The sequence below is a fragment of the Silurus meridionalis genome, chromosome 4 (genome assembly GCF_014805685.1).
Source record: "Silurus meridionalis isolate SWU-2019-XX chromosome 4, ASM1480568v1, whole genome shotgun sequence".
NCBI lineage: Eukaryota > Metazoa > Chordata > Actinopteri > Siluriformes > Siluridae > Silurus > Silurus meridionalis.
Genome location: NC_060887.1, coordinates 34,981,035 through 35,002,962, shown reverse-complemented (window position 1 = coordinate 35,002,962; position 21,928 = coordinate 34,981,035). Strand labels below are relative to the sequence as shown.

General features: G+C 40.1%; 1 protein-coding gene across 3 annotated transcripts in view; it reads left to right on the top strand.

The window, feature by feature from the left end:
* Nucleotides 1–21,928, top strand: part of wdr37 (WD repeat domain 37) — a 42,565-nt gene that overhangs the window by 10,186 nt on the left and 10,451 nt on the right. For 2 of the 3 annotated variants that reach the window (XM_046846165.1, XM_046846164.1), the window contains exons 3-12: nt 1,980–2,076; nt 2,929–3,024; nt 3,128–3,192; nt 5,625–5,708; nt 12,211–12,346; nt 13,930–14,001; nt 14,575–14,619; nt 16,175–16,251; nt 16,861–17,095; nt 18,023–18,164. In XM_046846165.1, the coding sequence (XP_046702121.1) occupies nt 1,980–2,076; nt 2,929–3,024; nt 3,128–3,192; nt 5,625–5,708; nt 12,211–12,346; nt 13,930–14,001; nt 14,575–14,619; nt 16,175–16,251; nt 16,861–17,095; nt 18,023–18,164 (1,049 nt within the window). The remainder of the gene's footprint in view (nt 1–1,979; nt 2,077–2,928; nt 3,025–3,127; nt 3,193–5,624; nt 5,709–12,210; nt 12,347–13,929; nt 14,002–14,574; nt 14,620–16,174; nt 16,252–16,860; nt 17,096–18,022; nt 18,165–21,928) is intronic. The other variant, XM_046846166.1, reaches the window with a different exon arrangement.

The following is a 21,928-nucleotide window of genomic DNA, read 5'->3' as shown; positions in this document are numbered from 1 at the left end:
TTTCTTTCTTTCTTTCTTCCTCCCGCCTTCTTTCTTTCTTTCTTTCTTTCTTTCTTCTTTCTTTCTTTCTTTCTTTCTTTCTTTCTTTCTTTCTTTCTTTCTTTCTTTCTTTCTTTCTTTCTTATCTGCCCTTCTTTCTTTCTTTCTTTCTTTCTTTCTTTCTTTCTTTCTTTCTTTCTTTCTTTCTTTCTTTCTTTCTTTCTCCGCCCTTGTCAATTTTTCTTTCTTTCTTTCTTTCTCCCCCTTGTCAATTTTTCTTTCTTTCTTTCTTTCTCCCTTGTCAATTTTTCTTTCTTTCTTTCTTTCTCCGCCCTTGTCAATTTTTCTTTCTTTCTTTCTTTCTCCGCCCTTGTCAATTTTTCTTTCTTTCTTTCTTTCTTTCTTTCTTTCTTTCTTTCTTTCTTTCTTTCTTTCTTTCTTTCTTTCTTTCTTTCTTTCTTTCTTTCTTTCTTTCTTTCTTTCTTTCCTTATTGAGTCCCTGAATGAACGCTTGGCTGGTGAGGGTCAGACTGTGGATGGAGGAGATCTGGGGAAAGGAGCTCTTATTCTATTCATTTTTTTCTGATTTACAGAAGCCGCTTTTATCCAGCATGAGTCCGTATCCAGTTACTGTTAATAAAGTAAAAGTCTGTGTGTAATATTGAAATGAACCCCGTGTAGGAACCCTGTATATAGTTATCAGAATCATCTGGTCTTATTACCATCACAAAGCAGCAAAGCCTCAATAGAGAGTGTGGAATTACAGTCGTGTACAACCTCAGAGCACAGTACAGAGTAAATCCAGAAAAGACAACATGTTTCTACACTTTTGACAGTGTATGTCGTTAGTGTTGTTGCATACTGGAGCTTCGGCCTTTCAGGAACTCATCAAATTTTAATAAACGCTGCATGTTTACTCTGATTATTCTATTCAGTGGCTCTTGTGCTCGCCGCTGACGGGCTGTTGATTGACAGGCCTCTTTGTACACTCTCAGTATGGGTTACGATACTCCATCTCTCAGTACTGGTTTTATATATTTTATTTTTTTTGTGTGTGTGTGTGTGTGTGTGTGTGTGTGTTTACACACATATGGCAGTGACAGAGTGGAGTGTGTTTGACCTAGCTTGGTCACTCCTTACTAGCGACTGCGTTTGACAATTCAACATGAGGCAACGAGGAAGTGGACTTGTTTTTGCTCTTTTTCTCTGATAGCTTTATCTGGATGTTGTTTGCTCTTTTGAGGATGGAGGTAAGCTGGTTATTGTTGGGGAAGGGACCGAGTGGTGTTTAGAATATCTCGAGCAGTTTTATAATCTTATCTCGTGTTCTAGATTCTGATTGGTTCAAGGGCGTTGATGAGCTTGGATGAATGCGGCAGAGTGGACGAATTCTCTCTCTAATTCCAGTCTCAGATTTATAATCACATTTTTACTAAAAAAATTTTTAAACTATCAGTGCTAATTAATCGACAAAACCGGTGAATCGATCGACCTCTAATCTATCCACTTAATCTAAGCTCGATGATTAATAGGGGGATGTAAAGAGGCGCTGTGGAAGGAGTCTCCAGTGTCACTGCTTTGTAACAACCGGTAAATATTTTCCTCAAAGCCTTTAAGAAGGAAGTGGTTGAAAAGTACGAGATAATGTTAAAGTAGGGTCAGAGCTCAGGGTCAGCCATGATACAGCGCCCCCTGGTGTACAGAGGGTTAATGGCCTTGGCGATACTGGTGCTTGAACCTGAGACCTTCTGATCAATAACCCAAAGAAAGCCCTTAACTACTGAGTTACCACCTCTCAAGAACTCTGCTTCAGAACATCGTCCTCTTATTGATTCCCAAAAAAATCTCCCCCAAGTGTTTTCTTTCCAAAATGCGAGTCTGATTAGAGTGGAAATCCATCTCTCTGACATCGCTCTGTACTGTTTGCTTGCGGGTGAGAGTAGACGTGTTTGGTATTAACAAGCCAATATGTTTTTTGTTCTTTTTTTTTTCTCGTGTAGGATTCCAAGCTGCCCATGGCACTAAGGAGCACCCTGCTCGATCTGTTTGGACAGATTGAACGGGAGTTCGAGAACTTGTACCTTGAGAATATTGAACGTGAGTAGAAGTTTGATGTTCCGTCTCAGCTAATATGGCTTTCAGATTACTGTTCGTATTTGAGTGTTAAACAATAGCACGTGTGTGTAGTCATGCTGGAATAGGAGTTAGTTTCACTGGTTGCGATAATAACTACACGGACTTCTCGCACTTTAAATGGACATGACCGTGACAGTTTTAAGTCACGCCATAATATTGCCCATTGCATTTACATTAAAATGAACGGAATACATTACGAATATACATTTCAGATTTATAAAGCTGTCCCTAATGAGTGAGACAAAGCAGATGGTAGTGAGGGGAAAACTTTTATTAATGCAGTTAATTGCAGTTCAAATTGATCCTCAGGGTTGATGAATGTGTAGAGCTCTCTACTTTCATCTTCAGTGTAGGACATCCTTAGAAGCAGCAAGGGATTTTCAATTGATGAGAACTCCAGCAGAGGGCATGTGTTTCTCGGCAGAAAGGGGGGCTTAGAAAGAGAGAGTAAGGGGGTGAGGAAGAGGAGTGAGAGGGGGATAGGGTGAGAGGGGGCACAAGAGAAAGAGAAAGGAGGGATTTAAAGCCTCATTATACTTGTCTAGACAGTTGTGTGCTGCACATACAGGTACATTTGTTCAACCACCTCCTGACAATTACATCTGAAGGTGGTTGAACAACTGTATTTGTGATGTTTGTTGAGGGACTACCTGCAGATGTAAATGGTCATGTGTCCACTTACTTTTGGCCGTGTAGAGGAATGACTGTCATGTGGTAATATTTCTGCCCTTTCACCCACCCCTGCTTGTTACCGTGACACTAACACACTGACTCTGCCTCAGTGATACTAACACAGCAATGCTAACTGTGCAGTGAGGCGAGAGATTGAGTCCCTGAATGAACGCTTGGCTGGTGAGGGTCAGACTGTGGATGGAGGAGATCTGGGGAAAGGAGCTCTGAAGACTAAAGGTACAATACTTCATTTATATTTGGGGAAATCTTTTTTTATTTCTGTATGTAACTGTTTCTGCAGAATACAATTTCTTATAATCTGTGTTCCTGTTTTAAACAGCGAGCCACAGTACGAGTCAGCTATCTCAGAAGCTCAAGACCACATACAAAGCCTCCACCAGCAAGGTACGAGTGTGTCTGTCATATTAAACCACAGCTACAGAACAATAATTACACACCTACTGAACACCCACAGAACATTAACTACACACCTACTGAACGCCTACAAAACATTATCTACACACCTACTGAACACCCACAGAACATTAACTACACACCTACTGAACGCCTACAAAACATTATCTACACACCTACTGAACACCCACAGAACATTAACTACACACCTACTGAACACCCACAGAACATTACCTACACACCTACTGAACACCCACAGAACATTAACTACACACCTACTGAACACCTACAAAACATTAACTACACACCTACTGAACACCCACAGAACATTAACTACACACCTACTGAACACCCACAGAACATTAACTACACACCTACTGAACACCCACAGAACATTAACTACACACCTACTGAACACCCACAGAACATTAACTACACACCTACTGAACACCCACAGAACATTAACACACCTACTGAACACCCACAGAACATTACCTACACACCTACTGAACACCCACAGAACATTAACTACACACCTACTGAACACCTACAAAACATTAACTGCACACCTACTGAACATCTACAGAACATTAACTACACACCTACTGAACACCCACAGAACATTAACTACACACCTACTGAACACCCCAGAACATTACCTACACACCTACTGAACACCCACAGAACATTAACTACACACCTACTGAACACCCACAGAACATTAACTACACCTACTGAACACCCACAGAACATTACCTACACCTACTGAACACCCACAGAACATTAACTACACACCTACTGAACACCTACAAAACATTAACTGCACACCTACTGAACATCTACAGAACATTAACTACACACCTACTGAACACCCACAGAACATTAACTACACACCTACTGAACACCCACAGAACATTAACTACACACCTACTGAACACCCACAGAACATTAACTACACACCTACTGAACACCCATAGAACATTACCTACACACCTACTGAACACCTACAAAACATTAACTACACACCTACTGAACACCCACAGAACATTAACTACACACCTACTGAACACCCACAGAACATTACCTACACACCTACTGAACACCCACAGAACATTACCTACACACCTACTGAACACCCACAGAACATTAACTACACACCTACTGAACACCTACAAAACATTAACTACACACCTACTGAACACCCACAGAACATTACCTACACACCTACTGAACACCCACAGAACATTACCTACACCTACTGAACACCCACAGAACATTAACTACACACCTACTGAACACCCACAGAACATTAACTACACACTACTGAACACCCACAGAACATTACCTACACACCTACTGAACACCCACAGAACATTAACTACACACCTACTGAACACCTACAAAACATTAACTACACACCTACTGAACATCTACAGAACATTAACTACACACCTACTGAACACCCACAAAACATTAACTACACACCTTCTGAACACCCACAGAACATTAACTACACACCTACTGAACATCTACTGAACATTAACTACACACCTACTGAACACCCACAGAACATTAACTACACACCTACTGAACACCCACAGAACATTAACTACACACCTACTGAACACCTACAGAACATTAACTACACACCTACTGAACATCTACAGAACATTAACTACACACCTACTGAACATTTACACATCTACTGAACACTACTTAAACAGCTACTGAACACCTACCAAACATGAACTATGGGTCCTTTGGGGCACCAACAGAACACCTTCTACTCTTTTTGACTTTCCTTCGCTGCCTACTGTCCTACACATACTGAACACCTACTAAACACTAACTACACAGAACATATTCTGATCTTTCTTTATAAATCAGATCCAGCTGCTCCCATCTCTGTGTGTGTGTGTGTGTGTGTGTGTGTGTGTGTGTGTGTGCGTGCACTGCAGTGTACTGCATACTCTCTGTCTGTCAGTCTGTCTGCTCAATAGACAGCTAGGTTCAGCCTTTATACCGTTATTTGTCACATATACTTTACAGCACAGTGAATTTTCTTCCTTTGCATATTCCAGCTTGTTAGGAAGCTGGGGTCAGTCATGATTCATATTCCCTGGAGCATAGAGGGCCACAGAGGGCCTTGCTCAAGGGTCCAACAGTGGCAGCTTGGCAGTGCTGGGGCTTGAACCCCCTACATTCTAAACATTATTCCAGAGTCTTAACTCTGGAGCATTGTTATAACATGCCATGACTGTGAATGGGTTTCTATTATTGTGTTTGAATTGTGATTGTCATTAGCTGTAGTTCCTGAACAACTGGGACATTTGCTGGTGGTGAAATACAGAACATGTCTTCTTTCCTCTGTTTTCCGTGGATTGAAACTGCTCTCTCCTTTTTCTCGTGCTCTCTGATTTTAGCGTTCAAATTCTTTCCACGGCAAAGTAGGTGGACCCCGAAACTTCAATGTGGTGAACTGGGAGTTGTGGGGTGGAGATTCATGGGTAACTTGTTTAACTCCTGCTCTTCCTCCATCTCCTCCTCCTTTTCCTCCTCCTCCTGAGTGCACCAGAATGCATGAACTATCTCACTGCCAGGGTGATTGTCATCTTATAGATTGCAATGTAGAAGTGAAGTCAAAGGTGTGGAAAAAGCCGTAGTGTCTACAGATCCAATCTGATCAAAGACTGTTTCCCCTTGCTGGAATAGTTCTGTGTTTTGGTATCACTTTTCCCCTTTTACGAAAGGACATCAAACAGGACGTTACTTTGCAAAAGAATGATTTTCCGCTCCCGATTGAAAATCATCAGGTGTTTTTCTAAGTCTCTTGATCGGTCCGTGTCGAAACTATAGTCACTTCCTTTAGTTCGCCCCAAAGATTTTGCCAAGCATCTTTTTTTTTTTTTTATGAAAATCCGAAGTTAATAGATGATTTTTTGTTAGTTTGTTTTTTTGATATAAAGGGTGGACAAATCAGGAGTTAATTCATTTCATTCAATTCATTTTTATTTGTACAGTAGACATTGTCCCAAAGCATCTTTACAGAAATAAAGAGGGTATAAAGTTAAATTCAATTCATTTTTATTTGAATAGCACTTTCAACAATTAACATTGTTTCAAAGCAGCTTTATAATGAATAAGATGTTCTTTATAAGTGTAAGTTTGTCCCTGATGAGTGATGGTGGCGACTGTGGCAAGGAAAAACTCTCTGAGATGGCATAAGGAAGAAACCTTTAGAGGAACCAGACTCAAGAGGGAACCCGTCCTCAGCTGGGTTGCACCGAATGTCCATTTATTACAGTTAAACAATGCAAACTGTAGTCCTGAGTCAGTGTAGCAGACTGTTGACATTAAGTACGGTCCAAATCTTCAGAGTTCCTGTTCTTACTTCGTAATTTCGGTAAGGTTGTTAATGAGAAGCCATCCCCAGCTGCACAGAGTGGCCTAAAGTCGAAGAGAAAAGAGAGAAGAGTGATGACAGTAAGAGAAGGATATGGATTATTAAGTATCCTTATTGTTGTATAAAATTTAAGGAAATTGTGCAGTTGGGGACTCTGGCAAGACTCTCTATAGTAGCACTACTAAAAGGGAGTGCCAGAAGGTATCACAGACATAAGGGATCTCTGGGATAAGAGACGACCCACCACACCACCGTCAACAAACCTGAGTGAACGTGTGAGAGTGAGGGGACAACAGCATACAAATATCCCAGTTCACCAAACACTCTATATCCATGATCCCTCCAGATCTGCTTCTTTACCTAAGAAAAATCTACTGATAAAAGACCTGACTAAATAAATATGTTTTCAGCCTTGACTTGAAAACTGAGACTGTGTCTGAGTCCCGAAACCTAATTGGAATGTTGTTCCATAACTGTGGAGCTTTGTAGGAGAAAGAGCTGCCCCCTGCTGTAGTCTTCATTATTTGAGGTACCAACAAATAGCCTGCACCTTTTGAAGTAGGCGTGAAGGATCATACTGGTACAGAAGTTCACTCAGATACTGTGGTGCAAGACCGTTAAGTGCTTTATACGCCAGCAGTAGTATTTTATAATCAATGCGAGATTTAATTGGGAGCCAGTGTAGACTGATTAAAACGTGGTTCTAGTAAAAGTACGTCTGTCTTATCTGAGTTAAGCAGAAAGAAGTTATCAAGCATACACTGTCTAATGTCCTTTACACACTTCTCAACAATTTTAAGCTGATCTCTCTCATCTGGCTTTGCTGAAATATACAACTGTGCAGCAATGGAAGCAAATACTATGTTTATGTATAACTTCACCCAGAGGCAGCATATATAAAGAGAAAAGCAGTGGGCCTAAGACAGATCCTTGCGGAAAACCAAACTTTACATCAGCAAGTGTGGAGAACTCACCATTTACATCAACAAACTGATAACGATCAGTCAAGTAAGACCTAAGCCAGGAAAGCTCATGAAATCATTACTACCTATTGATGGTTTGCATGTTAGTGCAGTGCTTTTATTTCCTGTTAATTTTACTACCATGCTGAATAAAAATCTAGGTTTACGCTTATTTTATATGAAAGTAGAGAAATATGCTGATCTAGTAGCACTAAAAACTTTTCTATAACTTTCTCCTTATAGAGATTCTCCTTCCTTGCTATTTTAAATACAGTGGAACCTCGGGTTACGAGTTTAATTGGTTCCATCACTTTACTCTTAACCTGAAAAGCTCGTATCCCGATACAAATTTTCCCAGGCTTCTTTGTTGGCGGCATGGTGATAGGAATACGTACAGTATTTAAAGTTCAGTAATTCCACACTGTTAGAGCGACGAGCGGATGTGTATGTGCTGCACGAGAGCGCAGCGAGAGCACGTGGCGAAACGTAAAAAAACTAACCTGCCTGCGATTTTTCCGTGCGCAACGCCGTATCCTAAAAAATTTCGTAACTAGAGGCAACATTTTTTATGAATTGCGACTCTTAACCTGAATTTTACGTATCCAGGGGCGCTCGTAACCCGAGGTTCCACTGTACTGTCAATTTAATTTGACGCTATTTATCTTCTAATATCTGACTGGTCTTTTTTAAGGTGCGGGTATGATCATTATACCACAATTCTTTTTTTTTCTCCCTGATCATTTTTGTTTTAAAGCAAGCTCCATCTACAGTGTAATGGAATGTTGATTCTAGACATTCAGTGGCTCAGAGCTCTGCGGGGTCAGACGGAGATGTAATTAATGTTGATAACTCCGGAAGATTAATTATAAAACTCTCTGCTGTAGTTGACGTGAATGTACGCTTAACACAGTAACGTGGTGAGGTACTAATGCAATGAATGAGGCAGTTTTTTAAAGAGATGAGGTAATGATCTGAAATAGCTTCAGACTGTGTAATAATTACTTTTTTATTTTGAATCCAAATGTAATATTAAATCAAGAGTGTGTCACCACTATTAGTGGGTCCTTTAACATTCTTATTCATTCCTACTGAATCTAGTATGGACACACCTGCTGTTCTTAAGGAATCTTACTGATTATCAAAATGAATATTGTCTAAAAGATTTAAGTCAGTAAGATAAAATCAGACTAGGGCCCTGGGGGTCTATAAATAATTAATGGAATTAACTGACTAGACTTGCTTTTGGACACTAAATATTTTATGTTGGTGTAAAGAACTTTGAACGTGTTACATTTATGTTTAGTTTTTTGTGTGACGCTCAGATTATTATTATTATTATAAATAGCTGCGACAACGCCTCCTCTGCCATTTAGACAGGGCTGGTGTATGTAACAATACCCAGGAGGACTTGCTTCAATTAATGCTACATATTCATTCGGTTTAATCCACGTTTTTGTCAAACACATTATATTAAACTCCTGGTCTGTAATAATTTCGTTTATAGTCAGCGCTTTTGTCGTGAGAGATCTAATATTCAACAATGCTATCTTTAGATCAGAGGTGCTGGCTGTACATTGATTCTTATTTAATTTAATGTTTATTAGGTTATTTAACAAGACATTCTGAGAATTTCGACATTTTGGTTTTGCTTGGGAGACAGACACAGTCTTAATATGGTGGATCCTGAGTGATGACTCCGTGCAGCCAACAGTCAGTCAGTTTAGCCTGTTTGTCTGCTCCCTGGCCTTGGCTCTGGACAGTCACTGGTTAACTAGTGCAGTTCTGGGACTATGACTTATACTGCAAGAAATGAGAGCAGTACCTTCAATTACATCGAAAAGTAAATGCATTTGGTTAGATTAGTCACAAGAAAGGATAAGTAGCATATACTACATTTGTGTTTCGATTTTTTTCAGACCTCACCTCGGGAATTGGCTCTTAGCGTGATGTTTGTTCCAAAAAAAGGCGAATTATTGGCCAATGTTTTGGCTTTAAGCAGATTGTACGATTGTTGAATTCTCGTTGGCATCTTTATCTCTTAATGAATGTACCCATAAGGTGGCTATGCCTAGCAGCTTTGTGCTGGACTTTCTTTTTCCGTGCTTTTCCCATGTTTTCAGAAACTTGATTTCAAAAAAGGTTATCAGTCTTTCCCGCTCTGTAATCAAATTCTTATTTTCTCTTTCTTTTGTTCTTCCTATTTATCTGCCGGATAACTTTAAATAAAAAAAAAAAAAGAATTGTAGACAAAATTATTTATTTTCCTGAGCACCAGGGATACCGATTTGTCCACCCATCCAACCCCTGCATCTAATACACAATTTTTTCATGACCTCTGGAAAAGGTCAAAACTATTGGGACACCCCTCTCCACCCACATGGTTCTTTTCCAAACTGTTACTACTAACTGAGAGGCACACAATTATATTGGACGTCTTTTGGATGCGGTGGCATTCAATTGTCCAGCATGTAGTGTTCCAGCATATAGTGACATGTAGTAATATGCTTTTTAAAACTGTCCAACATGTAAATAGAAATAGTATAAAAATATATAAAATGTAAAAAGTATAATAAAAGTATTAAGGATAACTAGAAAGTATGATGTATAGGAATCATACAAAGTGGAAGATCTTGAGTGGCCTGCTATAGACCTCTGACCTCATCCCATTTGAACATGATTAGTGTGAACACTGACTAAACCCCAGGCCTCCTTACCTCACCTACATCACTACATGACTTTAACACCCTTTGTGGCTAAATGAGCACAAATCAATTTAGTTAAACATCCTCCCGGGACATGGGATGTTCAAAAAGCAGTAGTATTCTTATGGTCAGGTGTCCACAAACATTTGTCCATACGGTGTACTTTATTGTACACTCTCCACACTACACAATTAAAAAGTGCTCTTCCTACACGGACCAAATAAGAGTCTTAAACACTGGGATCTAGTTTGTGAGTCCCTGGTTCCTTTAACCGTTTTTTTATTTATTTTTTCTCCCTCTAGAGAGCAGAAAGCAGTAGAGATTCCATGACTCTGTAGAGTTGCATCATTTTTTGCTGCTTTATTTAAGCATGCTCGGCTCACATGACCACTCAAAATGGACTTTCTGATTCACTGTTCTTCATCTCGAACAGGTCCTGTAGGTGAGCACTCGGACAAGGTGCTCTTTAGCTGTGAAGACTGAGAAATACTCTTACTGCGAACTTTTCTATCACTTCCTTTCAGGTTAAGGAAGATTTAAGAAAAGAGATTTTTGCTAATAATGACACCATTTTATTAAAAGTAAAATAATCCTCAAGTCTCATGATATTCTTCTCGCTTGATTAGACCTGAACCTTTGTATCAGGCTCCATATTTTGAGTGTTTGTTCTTCACAGCTGACTGTCGATGTGATGATGTGATGTTATTTCTTTCTTTCTCTCTCTCTTTTATTCATTTATTTATTTTTTCCCCCCGTTTGCACTCATGGTTTTCTGTCACGCTTTTTTAAGTGCTCATTTCAGCGTTCATTGGCACAGGCCACACTTATCTCCCTCAGAGCCTGATATAGTGTGAGAGCTTGTGTGGCTGTGAACGCTCTGAAGGCAACATGCGGAGCGCTAACATGCTGCCTTAGCGGGACTACACTTATAGACCGTAGCGTTTGGTTTAGCCGAGGCGACCCCCCCCCCCCTCCCACCGGGCTTCTCGCTGCATTTTTCTTTTTTTTAGCCTCCCACCTACTATTAGAATAAGGGCTCTTCATTATTATTGGCTCCTTCAGTGAATATGAGCAAAGAAGGCTGTGGAAAACTGTCTTTATTGGTTTTAGACTTCTCCTCTGCTCTTATATAATGATATCAGACAATTGCAAGCACAACTGTCTGTCTGTCTGTCTGTCTGTCTGTCTGTCTGTCTGTCTGTCTGTCTGTCTGTCTGTCTATCTATCTATCTATCTATCTATCTATCTATCTATCTATCTATCTATCTATCTATTTATCTATAAATATATTATAAATAATATTTATTTATAATATTTACTTTTGCCTTCACTCCACACGTGCATCAATGAATCTCAGCCGACCACCACCCTGTCGCCGGTTCACCACTGTTCCTTCCTTACACCACTGCAGACCAGGAACATCCCACAAGAACAGCAGTTTTGGAGATGCTCTGACACAGTCGTCTAGACATCACAATTTGTCAAGCTCACTCAAATCATTACGCTCGCCCATTTTTTCTGCTTCTAACACGTCAACTTTGAGGACAAAATGTTCACTTATATCTAATAGATAAATCCACCCACTAACAGGAGCCATGATGAAGAGAAAACAGTGTTATTCACTTTACTGGTCATAATGTTATATATTTATATATATTTTTAATGTGTTTTTGGGATAAAACTGTAAACATATTCGTACCTAAAGCCTTTGGCACAGGGCTTTCGGTGAATAAAAGATAAAAAATCGAAACGTTCAATAATAAAGACAATTTTCCACAGTCTGTCTCGCTCATATTTACCCAGGGTGCCAAAATTGTTGGAGGCCACCCTGTGTGTGTGTGTGTGTGTGTGTGTGTGTGTGTGTGTGTGTGTGTGTGTGTGTGTGTGTGTGTGTGTGTGTGTGTGTGTGTCCAGATTCTCATTCTTCCTGTATTTATTCTAGATCGTGTCCAGTTTTAAAGCTACCACGTCACGTGCCGTGTGCCAGCTGGTGAAGGAGTATGTGGGACACAGGGATGGCATATGGGACCTGAGTGTGGCCAGGACACAGCCACTTGTTCTGGGTACTGCCTCAGCAGGTATGGTTTCCCACAGTGCAGTTTGAGCTCTTCTTTTCATCAAACAATTATAGAAAGAATCAAGTAGACACATGCATCACTAATTATTTATTTTCATACAACCCTAATAAAAAAAAAGTTGGGACAGGGCCCTGCTTCCCACTCTGTAGCATCACATCTTCTGTCTGTATACATCTGGGAACTGAGGGGACCAGTTGCTGCTTAGGAAGGGAATTTTGTCCTATATGCGTCTGATACAACAGTATGCTCAACATTTCTGGGTGTTCTTTGTTGTGTTTTTCGTTTTATGATGCGCCAAATGTTTTCAAATGGTGAAAGGTCAAGACTGGACTTGGGGTTATATTATGGATAAAGCAGCCTCTTGATTGGCCATCACGTGCACGTTGTTTATGGAAAACTCCTTCAACGGGTGTGCTTCAGCAGGAGGCAAGGACCAAAAAAAAAAAAAAAAAAACAATAATAAAAATGAAAATAAAACAAAAATGTAAAAAATATTGTGCGGAAATTTGGAAATTATTTTTTGTTAAAATATTATTTTTTAAAAGTAAAATATTGCACATGCATTAATATTTCATCTAATTACTTCCTACACCAAAACGATTAATTGTTTGTTTATTATATAAAAAGCAAGAATATGAACCATACAACTGGTGTATATACAGTGCATTCGGAAAGTTTCACTTTTTTTTTTCAATTGAGTTATGTTGCAGCCCGATACTGCAATCATTGAAATTATTCTTCTCATTAATCTACACTTAGTACCCCATAAAGACAAAATGTAAACAGAATTCTAGAAATGTTTGTAAATTAAAAAAACAAAAAAAACAAAAAAAACATATCAATAAGTATTCAGATGCAATCATTGCTATGATGTTTCTACACCTTGCCATGAGTTTACCTGTGAAAACATTTATTGATTGAACTTGATTTGTAATGGCACACCCCACTCTATAGAAGGCCTTTCAACTGACGATGCATATCAGAGCAAAAACCAAGCCATGAGGTCAAAGGAACTGCATGTGGAACTCGGACAGATTTGAGTGAGGCATATGTTTCTGCTGCACTGAAGATTCCCAAGAGCACATGGATCTCCATAATTCTTAACAACCAAGACTCTTCAAAGAGCCGGTCACCCGAGCAAACGTGTGGTGTATATGTATAGTCCTGTGTATATATAAAGCTTTAGTAATAATTATCGGTCTAAAAATTAAAAGCAGCAGCTCATAATACAGTATTAGTACTATTTAAACACAGTCCGTAGCATGTAGAAGTTTCCGATCATTGCTACACCATAATCATTGGCAAACATTTAACAATAAAAAAGAAAAAGATAAAATATTAAGCAGTTTCATTTAAATTATAAAAAGGCTTCTTTGTGCTAACAAAAAGAAATGTGTTTTAACGTGTTAAAAGTTTTAGTTTTCCTTCAAATATGCATGTGGAACAATTACTGAACAATTATTGGCACTCCCAGGGAATACTCATGAATAAATGTGGGGGGGGAAAAATTAATTATTTAGTCTTATTTAAATCGAATCTTTGTTTGATGCCAATGTCCATTTGTGTGTGTTATTTATTCCCAGACCACTGTGCTATGCTGTGGAGCATTGAGACTGGGAAGTGCCTGCTGAAATACGCTGGCCATGCTGGATCAGGTGAGCAATGAAGGGGTGGGGTAACGGCGTAAACTGATTAATCGGTTAGTCGATTGCTGGAACCAACTGCCAACATCCATACCAATAGTTTTTCCGGGTTGCGTCTGTTGGTGAAGGCCCACTGTTATTATACAGTAAGAGAGCAGCCTCTGAGGTGATTCACTGACACCACGTGCTGTTTGATGTATCTTTTTTTTATTCATTTTAGGTGGTTTAATTTATTCGAAGTTTACCTCTCCCCAGAGGTTACAAGTAATGAATACAGTTCTGACTGTTACAAAGAGCTGAAATTGGAGAAAAAATTTACCTCATTGCTCAAAATTTATTATTTTTTGTTTTTAGTTGGAAAAATTGTACCAGGACCAAGACATTAATATAAAGCTTTCATCACCTTCACTGATCATTATTGTGTTAATTTGAGTGTTAATCTGAATGTTGATGGTGTAGCAGTAGGGGTCTTTTGCCTATACATTTATAGTAATGTGTCTTTTGCTGTTTTAAATATCACTGATTTTATCTTGAACTCTTGGAATTTTTTAAAAATGTTTTCTTTTTTTTTTTTTTTTTTTGCAGTTAACTCGATCAAGTTTCACCCCACGGAGCAGATGGCTCTAACAGGTTTGTCTGTTTGTGTAATCAGAGCAGTTGTGTGAACTGCTTGTTATGAACAGTGTAATTCTTATCCAAAGTGCTCCTATTATTATCGTTGTGTTATTGCTGTTCTCACTCTTTTACCCTGCATTCACACTTGCACCACAAAGTGCAAGTCCCTAGTGAAACTGTGCGAGGTCGCAACAAAAAGTTTCGAGACAATTTTTGTAACCAGCCAACAGATGGCAGCACAAGGGTGCACGTACAGTTACACCTTCATACGTCTCTGGTCTCTGGGAGCTGTGCTATTCTGACCATGTGCATTGCCACATTTGCTATTATGGCCACGTGCGTACCCTGTCACCACACACTCGCCAGATTTGACCCCTGTGGACTTTTTTAACACCATTGCAGTGATCCATTGCGAATTGTAAAAGGTGATTGACACATTTCAAAAAGAAGACTTCCAGGACACATTCCAGAAGTGGCAGAAATATGTTGGGAGTGCTTTATTACTGTGCAAGGGGAATATTTTGTATGGGATAGTGTGTAAACGTAGATAAAGTACTTTCTTGTAAACTTTTTGATATCACCTCTTATATAAATCTAACTCGAATACATTGTAAAGGAAGGTAGTGTGTATAAGACACGAACAGATATACGTTACGGAATTTTTCCGTTTGTCCTTGGGAAAAATAATTCTGTACATGCCACAAGTGAGAACGGTACAAAAGCATTAGATGTGCTCACAAGTAAAGACCCTCTGGTGACATTGGACACGCCCATACGCAATAGCAGTGGACATACCCACAGGTGACAGCATTAGACACACCCACAGGTGACAGCATTAGCATTAGCTAATAAGACAGCAGGTGATGACTTTGGACACACTCACAGGTGACTGCATTAGACACACCCACAGGTGACAGCATTAGCATTAGCTAATTAGACAGCAGGTGATGACTTTGGACACACTCACAGGTGACTGCATTAGACATACCCACAGGTGACTGCATTAGACACACCCACAGGTGACTGCATTAGACACACTCACAGGTGACAGCATTAGCTAATTAGACAGCAGGTGATGACTTTGGACACACTCACAGGTGACAGCATTAGACACACTCACAGGTGACTGCATTAGACACACCCACACACTCACAGGTGTCAGCATTAGACACACTCACAGGTGACTGCATTAGACACACCCACAGGTGACTGCATTAGACACACCCACAGGTGACTGCATTAGACACACTCACAAGTGGCAGCATTAGACACACTCACAGGTGACAGCATTAGACACACTCACAAGTGGCAGCATTAGACACACCCACAGGTGACAGCATTAGACACACCCACAGGTGACCGCATTAGCTAATTAGACAGCAGGTGATGACTTTGGACACGCCCACCGGTGACATTAGACACACCCACAGGTGACAGCAGCAGTACACACACAGCAGACATGCCCAAAAATAAGAGCGTTAGACACACCCATAATTAACAACCATTATTCCGGCACTGTTTTATTTTCTCTTTGTGGTGCGTGCATGTGTATGTGTGTGTTTTCCGTCAGCATCTGGTGATCAGACAGCTCACATCTGGCGCTACATGGTGCAGCTGCCGCTCCCTCAGCCTCCAGCTGACACCAGCGTGAGTGTTTCAAACCCTGTTTTAGTCCGAGTGCTGCTGAGACACATTTCGGCTCTTTTTCTTTCTATCCCTCTCTCTCTCTCTCTACTTGCATCTCTTTTTTATTTGTTTAGCTTTACTCTCTACCTCCTTTTTCTTTTTTCTTGATTTCTCTCTCACTTTTTTAGTCTTCTTTCCTCACAGACTCTTACTCTTTTCCTTTTTCTATCTTTTTCTATCATTCTTTCCATCAAACTGTCACTCATCTGTTTTCTTTCTTTCTTTCTTTCTTCTTTCTTTCTTTCTTTCTTTCTTTCTTTCTTTCTTTCTTTCTTTCTTTCTTTCTTCTTTCTTTCTTTCCTTCCTATCTGCCCTTCCTTCTCTTTTTTCCATCCATCCATCCATCCATCCATCCATCCATCCATCCATCCATCCAAACATCTATCCAAACATCCATTCTTTAACAAGCTTTCCCAAATATAAATACATTTCTCCTCCTAATAATTGCATATATATAAAACGCTGTACTGTGTTGATCTCTCTCTCTCTCTCTCTCTCTCTCTCTCTCTGTGTGTGTGTGTGTGTGTGTGTGTGTGTGTGTGTGTGTGTGTGTGTGTGTGATGAACTCAGGTGTCCCTGGATGATGACGTGGATTTCTCTGATAAGGATGAAGCAGATGGAGACGCAGACGGACCGAACGAGTGTCCTACAGTGCGTGTAGCCAGCACCACTCTGAAGAGCCACCAGGGCGTGGTCATCGCCGCAGACTGGCTCGTCGGCGGCAAACAAGTAGTTACTGCGTCATGGGACCGAGCAGCCAATCTGTACGACGTGGAGACGTCCGAACTCGTCCACACACTCACAGGTCAGGCCTTCTCGCAAACCTAGGGCATAAATATACAATCAAAGTATTTGGACAAAATTGCTATAGCGTGTAATTCACACCATTCAGGATTAAAGTGTACAGGAAGTGATGGTATCCCATTCAGGAATTTAATCTCACTCTGAAAATATTCAGCACACCGAATTTGTAAATAATGCCGTAACACTGGATCAGTTTACAGTGATTTGGTTCATGTCTTTGGTTGTGTGATTGAGTTATGTATCTTTTTTGGTTTTGGCGTTTGTTCTGAGTGTTTGATCTCTGCTGCTTCACTAAGTTTTAATTTTCTTTATAATAGGAGAACATACACACTTGTTTAATGGACATAAAGACAGACAGACAGATAGACAGACAAAGAGAGATAAATAAAACAGACACAGACTGTATCTATTTATTTATTTATTTATTTATTTACTTGTCTCTGTTTCTCTGTTTCTCTGTTTCTCTGTTTCTCTATCTATCTATCTATCTATCTATCTATCTATCTATCTATCTATCTATCTATCTATCTATCTATCTATCCATCCATCCATCCATCCATCCATCCATCCATCCATCCATCCATCCATCCATCCATCCATCCATCCATCCATCCATCCATCCATCCATCCATCCATCCATCCATCCATCCATCCATCCATCCATCCATCCATCCATCTGTTTGTCTATGTCTAACTATTGGTCTGTTTGTTTGTCTTTCTGTCTATCTATCCATCTGTTTTTCTGGGTCTATCCATTTATTTATCTGTCTTATCTATCGGTCTGTCTGTCTGCTTGTCTGTGTCTGTTTGACTATTTACTGATCCATTTTCTTGTTTCACTCGATAATAATAATGTTAAAGAAGATAAAAAAAACCCAATACAATACAAGTCTTTACACTGTGTGTATGTGTGTGTGTGTGTGTGTAGGTCATGATCAGGAGCTGACCCACTGCTGCACCCACCCCACCCAGCGTCTGGTAGTCACCTCGTCCCGGGACACCACCTTCCGTCTGTGGGACTTCAGAGATCCGTCCATCCACTCAGTCAACGTCTTCCAGGGTCACACCGAGTGAGTGTACAGTTCTCCTTTATACACCACTACACCTGCACAGTCATTAAGACACACACACACATACACACACACACATACACACACACACGCACACACACACACACACAGAGCTCACCTTTATCAACTTGCAAATAATGTCCTATGAATTCAGTATTGACTTTTTTGGTTTAGGTAACATTTGATGCATCTTGGTTCATCTCAGTTATGAGATAATACCTCATACTTTAGACTACGGCTACAACTAAGGATTATTTTGATAATCTATTAATCGGCTGATTATTTTCGATTAATCGTATAAAAACATTTACTTTTTTTTATTTCAATGTTTTGCTTATTATAACTACAGTCAACCCCCTGATAATCCGCGGTACGGAAAATTTTCATTTGGAATCTCCCTCCATCTTCTCAACACACTCTCCTCACTAGTCAACACGTTTCCATCTCCATCCTTTATTGCTCTAACTTGCAGTACATCCTTCTTGTGTATAAAACCTTTTCTCCTTCCTTAGTGTCGAACTTCTCATACAGCTCCTCATATGCCTTTTCCCTGGCTTTCGCCACATCCCTCTTAACCTGCTGCCGCATCTCCTTCAGGAACGTTAGGAATAACATTTTAGACATTTAGATGTTTTCACTAACAAATTTCATAAAAATTTTTAAAACACATTATCGTCTTATTCATTTGAAGTGATAAAGCATTTATATCATTACTTCACATTTTCTGTTTGCATCATAAAGGAACCACCTTACTGGCGTAACGTCTAGATGAATTCACTAAGGTACCACAGGTGCTGCGGGGTCTTTGAACGTCACCCCCACGAGTTCCGTAGGACCACTTTATATAAACCGCTAACTCATGGTGTTTATGTATAAAAGTGTATTTAAAATATATGGAGTTTAACTATCTTTAATTTTGACATTTTAAAACTTATAGTGGCTGCTCGTTGAGGAGGGCATGAGGAAATTCTCCTTAAACAAAGTTGTTTGCAACAGCATGTATAAATGCCCCCCCCCCAACTGGAAGGTCCTGCTTAGTTGAATAAGTGAGATAATCGTGCTGAATACGGACGTCTACTGGATGATGTAAATGGAGAAAATGGGCTCAGCATTAGTATTTTTTGCCTAATTAAATCTTCAGGGTCAGAGTATGAAGTACCACAAAGATGGTTGTGTTGCGTCAAAGGAGTTTTGTGTTATTACTCCAATACTGTGGTGTTAGATCCATCTAGCATCCTTTGTAAAATATCGTAAGGCATCCTGTCAAAAAGACTTACATCATAGTCTAGCACCTGTGTGTTTTTCTCTGCGGATGAGAACGTTTGTAGGATGGATAGATGAATTACGGCCTCCAGGAAGCCACAATGACTCTCCTTGCTGCACTGTTTTCCTGTAAATGAAATGTACCAATGCTGAACAGTGCACATTTGCTCTCAGAACTTTTTTTTTTTTTTTAGCTCCGGTGCTAAGGTTAATTTTTTATTTTTTTTTTATGCTTTCTTCTCGTCTGATAATATTTTTGTTTTTTTAACAAGATTTATTTGCTCAGTGTTATTTGTTCCCCATAATGTCATAAAGCTGCTGTCAGTATAGTTTGCATTCACGTTAATGACCACCAGATGGCAGTACAACACACAAAAAACCACCAACAGCCCGAAAATCTTTCATTTGGCGTACTTTGGCTTTGCCCCAAAAGCGTTCACGTTAACTGCGAAACCTTTCATTGTCGTAATTAAGCGCTGGTGCTGGGTTTGACAGCCGAAAGCCACTCGGTTATTATAATTTTATATTGTAGTTCCTCTCGCTGGAGAATTTCAGGCCTTAAAATCATGTCTGCCTGTGCTTCTGGGGTGAAAATCCTGGCCTGGCTTCTCGCCTGCTGGAGGGCCGTGGACGGTCTGGACGGAGCGTAATGATGGTGGAGTAGAACGCCCACTAAAGGCTCTGATGGCTCCCGGATTATACACTCCTCTCTGTCGGTTTGAGAGCGACACGCATAATTCCGTCAGATCCCACTGTAATGCTCACTAATAGACAATCAGCGTAATGAGATTAGCTGTGAAAGCACAGGGCGTTTCCCCTCTGTCACACTCCTCAAAGCTTACACAATTACAGCTCTCTCTCTTTTTCTCTCTCTCTCTCTCTCTCTCTCTCTCTCAGGCAGAGATTACACTGAGGTTCATCGTACAGCATATGTGTCAAACTCAAGGCCACATCTGGCCCGATGGACAATTATATCTGGCCCGCAAGATCATTTTATATTGATCTATTATTATTGTTATTAATGTCCCGGCTATATAAAGCGCTGATAACACAAACTACAGATCCCATAATGCAGCGCTTCAGCTGCCTTACCGAACGCTAGACTACCTGGGAACATTCCAGAGTCAATCAAGTCGAGCTTCTGTTGATGTATTCATCCCGATTGTAAATGGATGGATTGCATCAAGGATCGGCTCTGAGCCCTTTCCTGTTTGCAGCGGTGATGGACAGGTTGACGGACGAGATCAGAGGGGAGTCTCAGTGGACTATGATGTTTGCAGATGATAGTGTGATTTGTGGTGAGAGTAGTGAGTAGGTTGAGAAGAGCCTGGAGAGGTGGAAGTACATGCTGGAGAGAAGGGGAATGAAAGTCACCTGCTATGTTGTATGGTTTAGAGACAGTGGCACTGACTAAGAAATAGGAGGCGGAGCTGGAGGTAGCAGAGCTGAAAATAGTGAGATTTTCATTGGGAGTGACAATGATGGACAGGAGGACAAGGTGAGTGAGGCGAGATTGAGATGGTTTGGACATGTACAGAGGAGGGACATGGGGTATATAGGTAGGAGAATGCTGAGGATGGAACCACCAGGAAGGAGGAAAACATGGAAGGCCAAGGAGGATTTTAGATGTGGTGAGGGAAGACATGCAGGTAGTTGGTTTGAAAGAGGCAGATGTAGAGGACAGGGGGGGTATGGAGATCCATCCATCCATCCATCCATCCATCCATCTATTCACCCATTCATCCATCCATCCATCCATCCATCCATCCATCCATCCATCCATCCATCCATCCATCCATTTATCTATTCAAATCAAATCAAATCAAATTTTATTTGTCACATACACATACATACAGAGTACGACCATCATGTTCCAGTTTGTTTGTCTTCATCCTTCCATCTCTCTTTCTGATTCTTCCTGATTAGTTTCATTCATTCATTCACTTACTTACTCACTCGTTAATTCATCCATTCACTCACTACTTCAATCATTTGTCCATTTATGGACATTAATTTATCCCAGACTGGTTGTTTTCATTCATCATTTGATACTTTCCCCAGTTTATTCGGATCATAACCAACCATTTATCCTTCCCCAAGTTTAGTCAGATGTATTCATCCACCCATCCATCCATCCATCCATCCATCCATATACCATCTAATAAACCATCCATCTATGTTCCAGTTTTATTGTCATCCTTCCGTTCCTCTTACCTCTTACATTCTTTTCATCATTTTCCCAGTTTAGTTGGATCTCTCCATTCTTTTCAATGTTCAGTCGTTATCATCCATTCACCCTTCTTCAAGCTTAGTCAGATCCATCCCTCTATCCATCTATGTGTTGTATTTCAGTTATGTCCGTTCATTTATCCATCCCTCCAGCCTTCCATCCATGAAATTCATTTATTCATATATCCATCCATCCCCACTTTAGGTATATCTATCTATATATAGCTTATGAAAGTGTGTGCCTTTTTTACCGAGCCCCAGTTGCTCAGGTC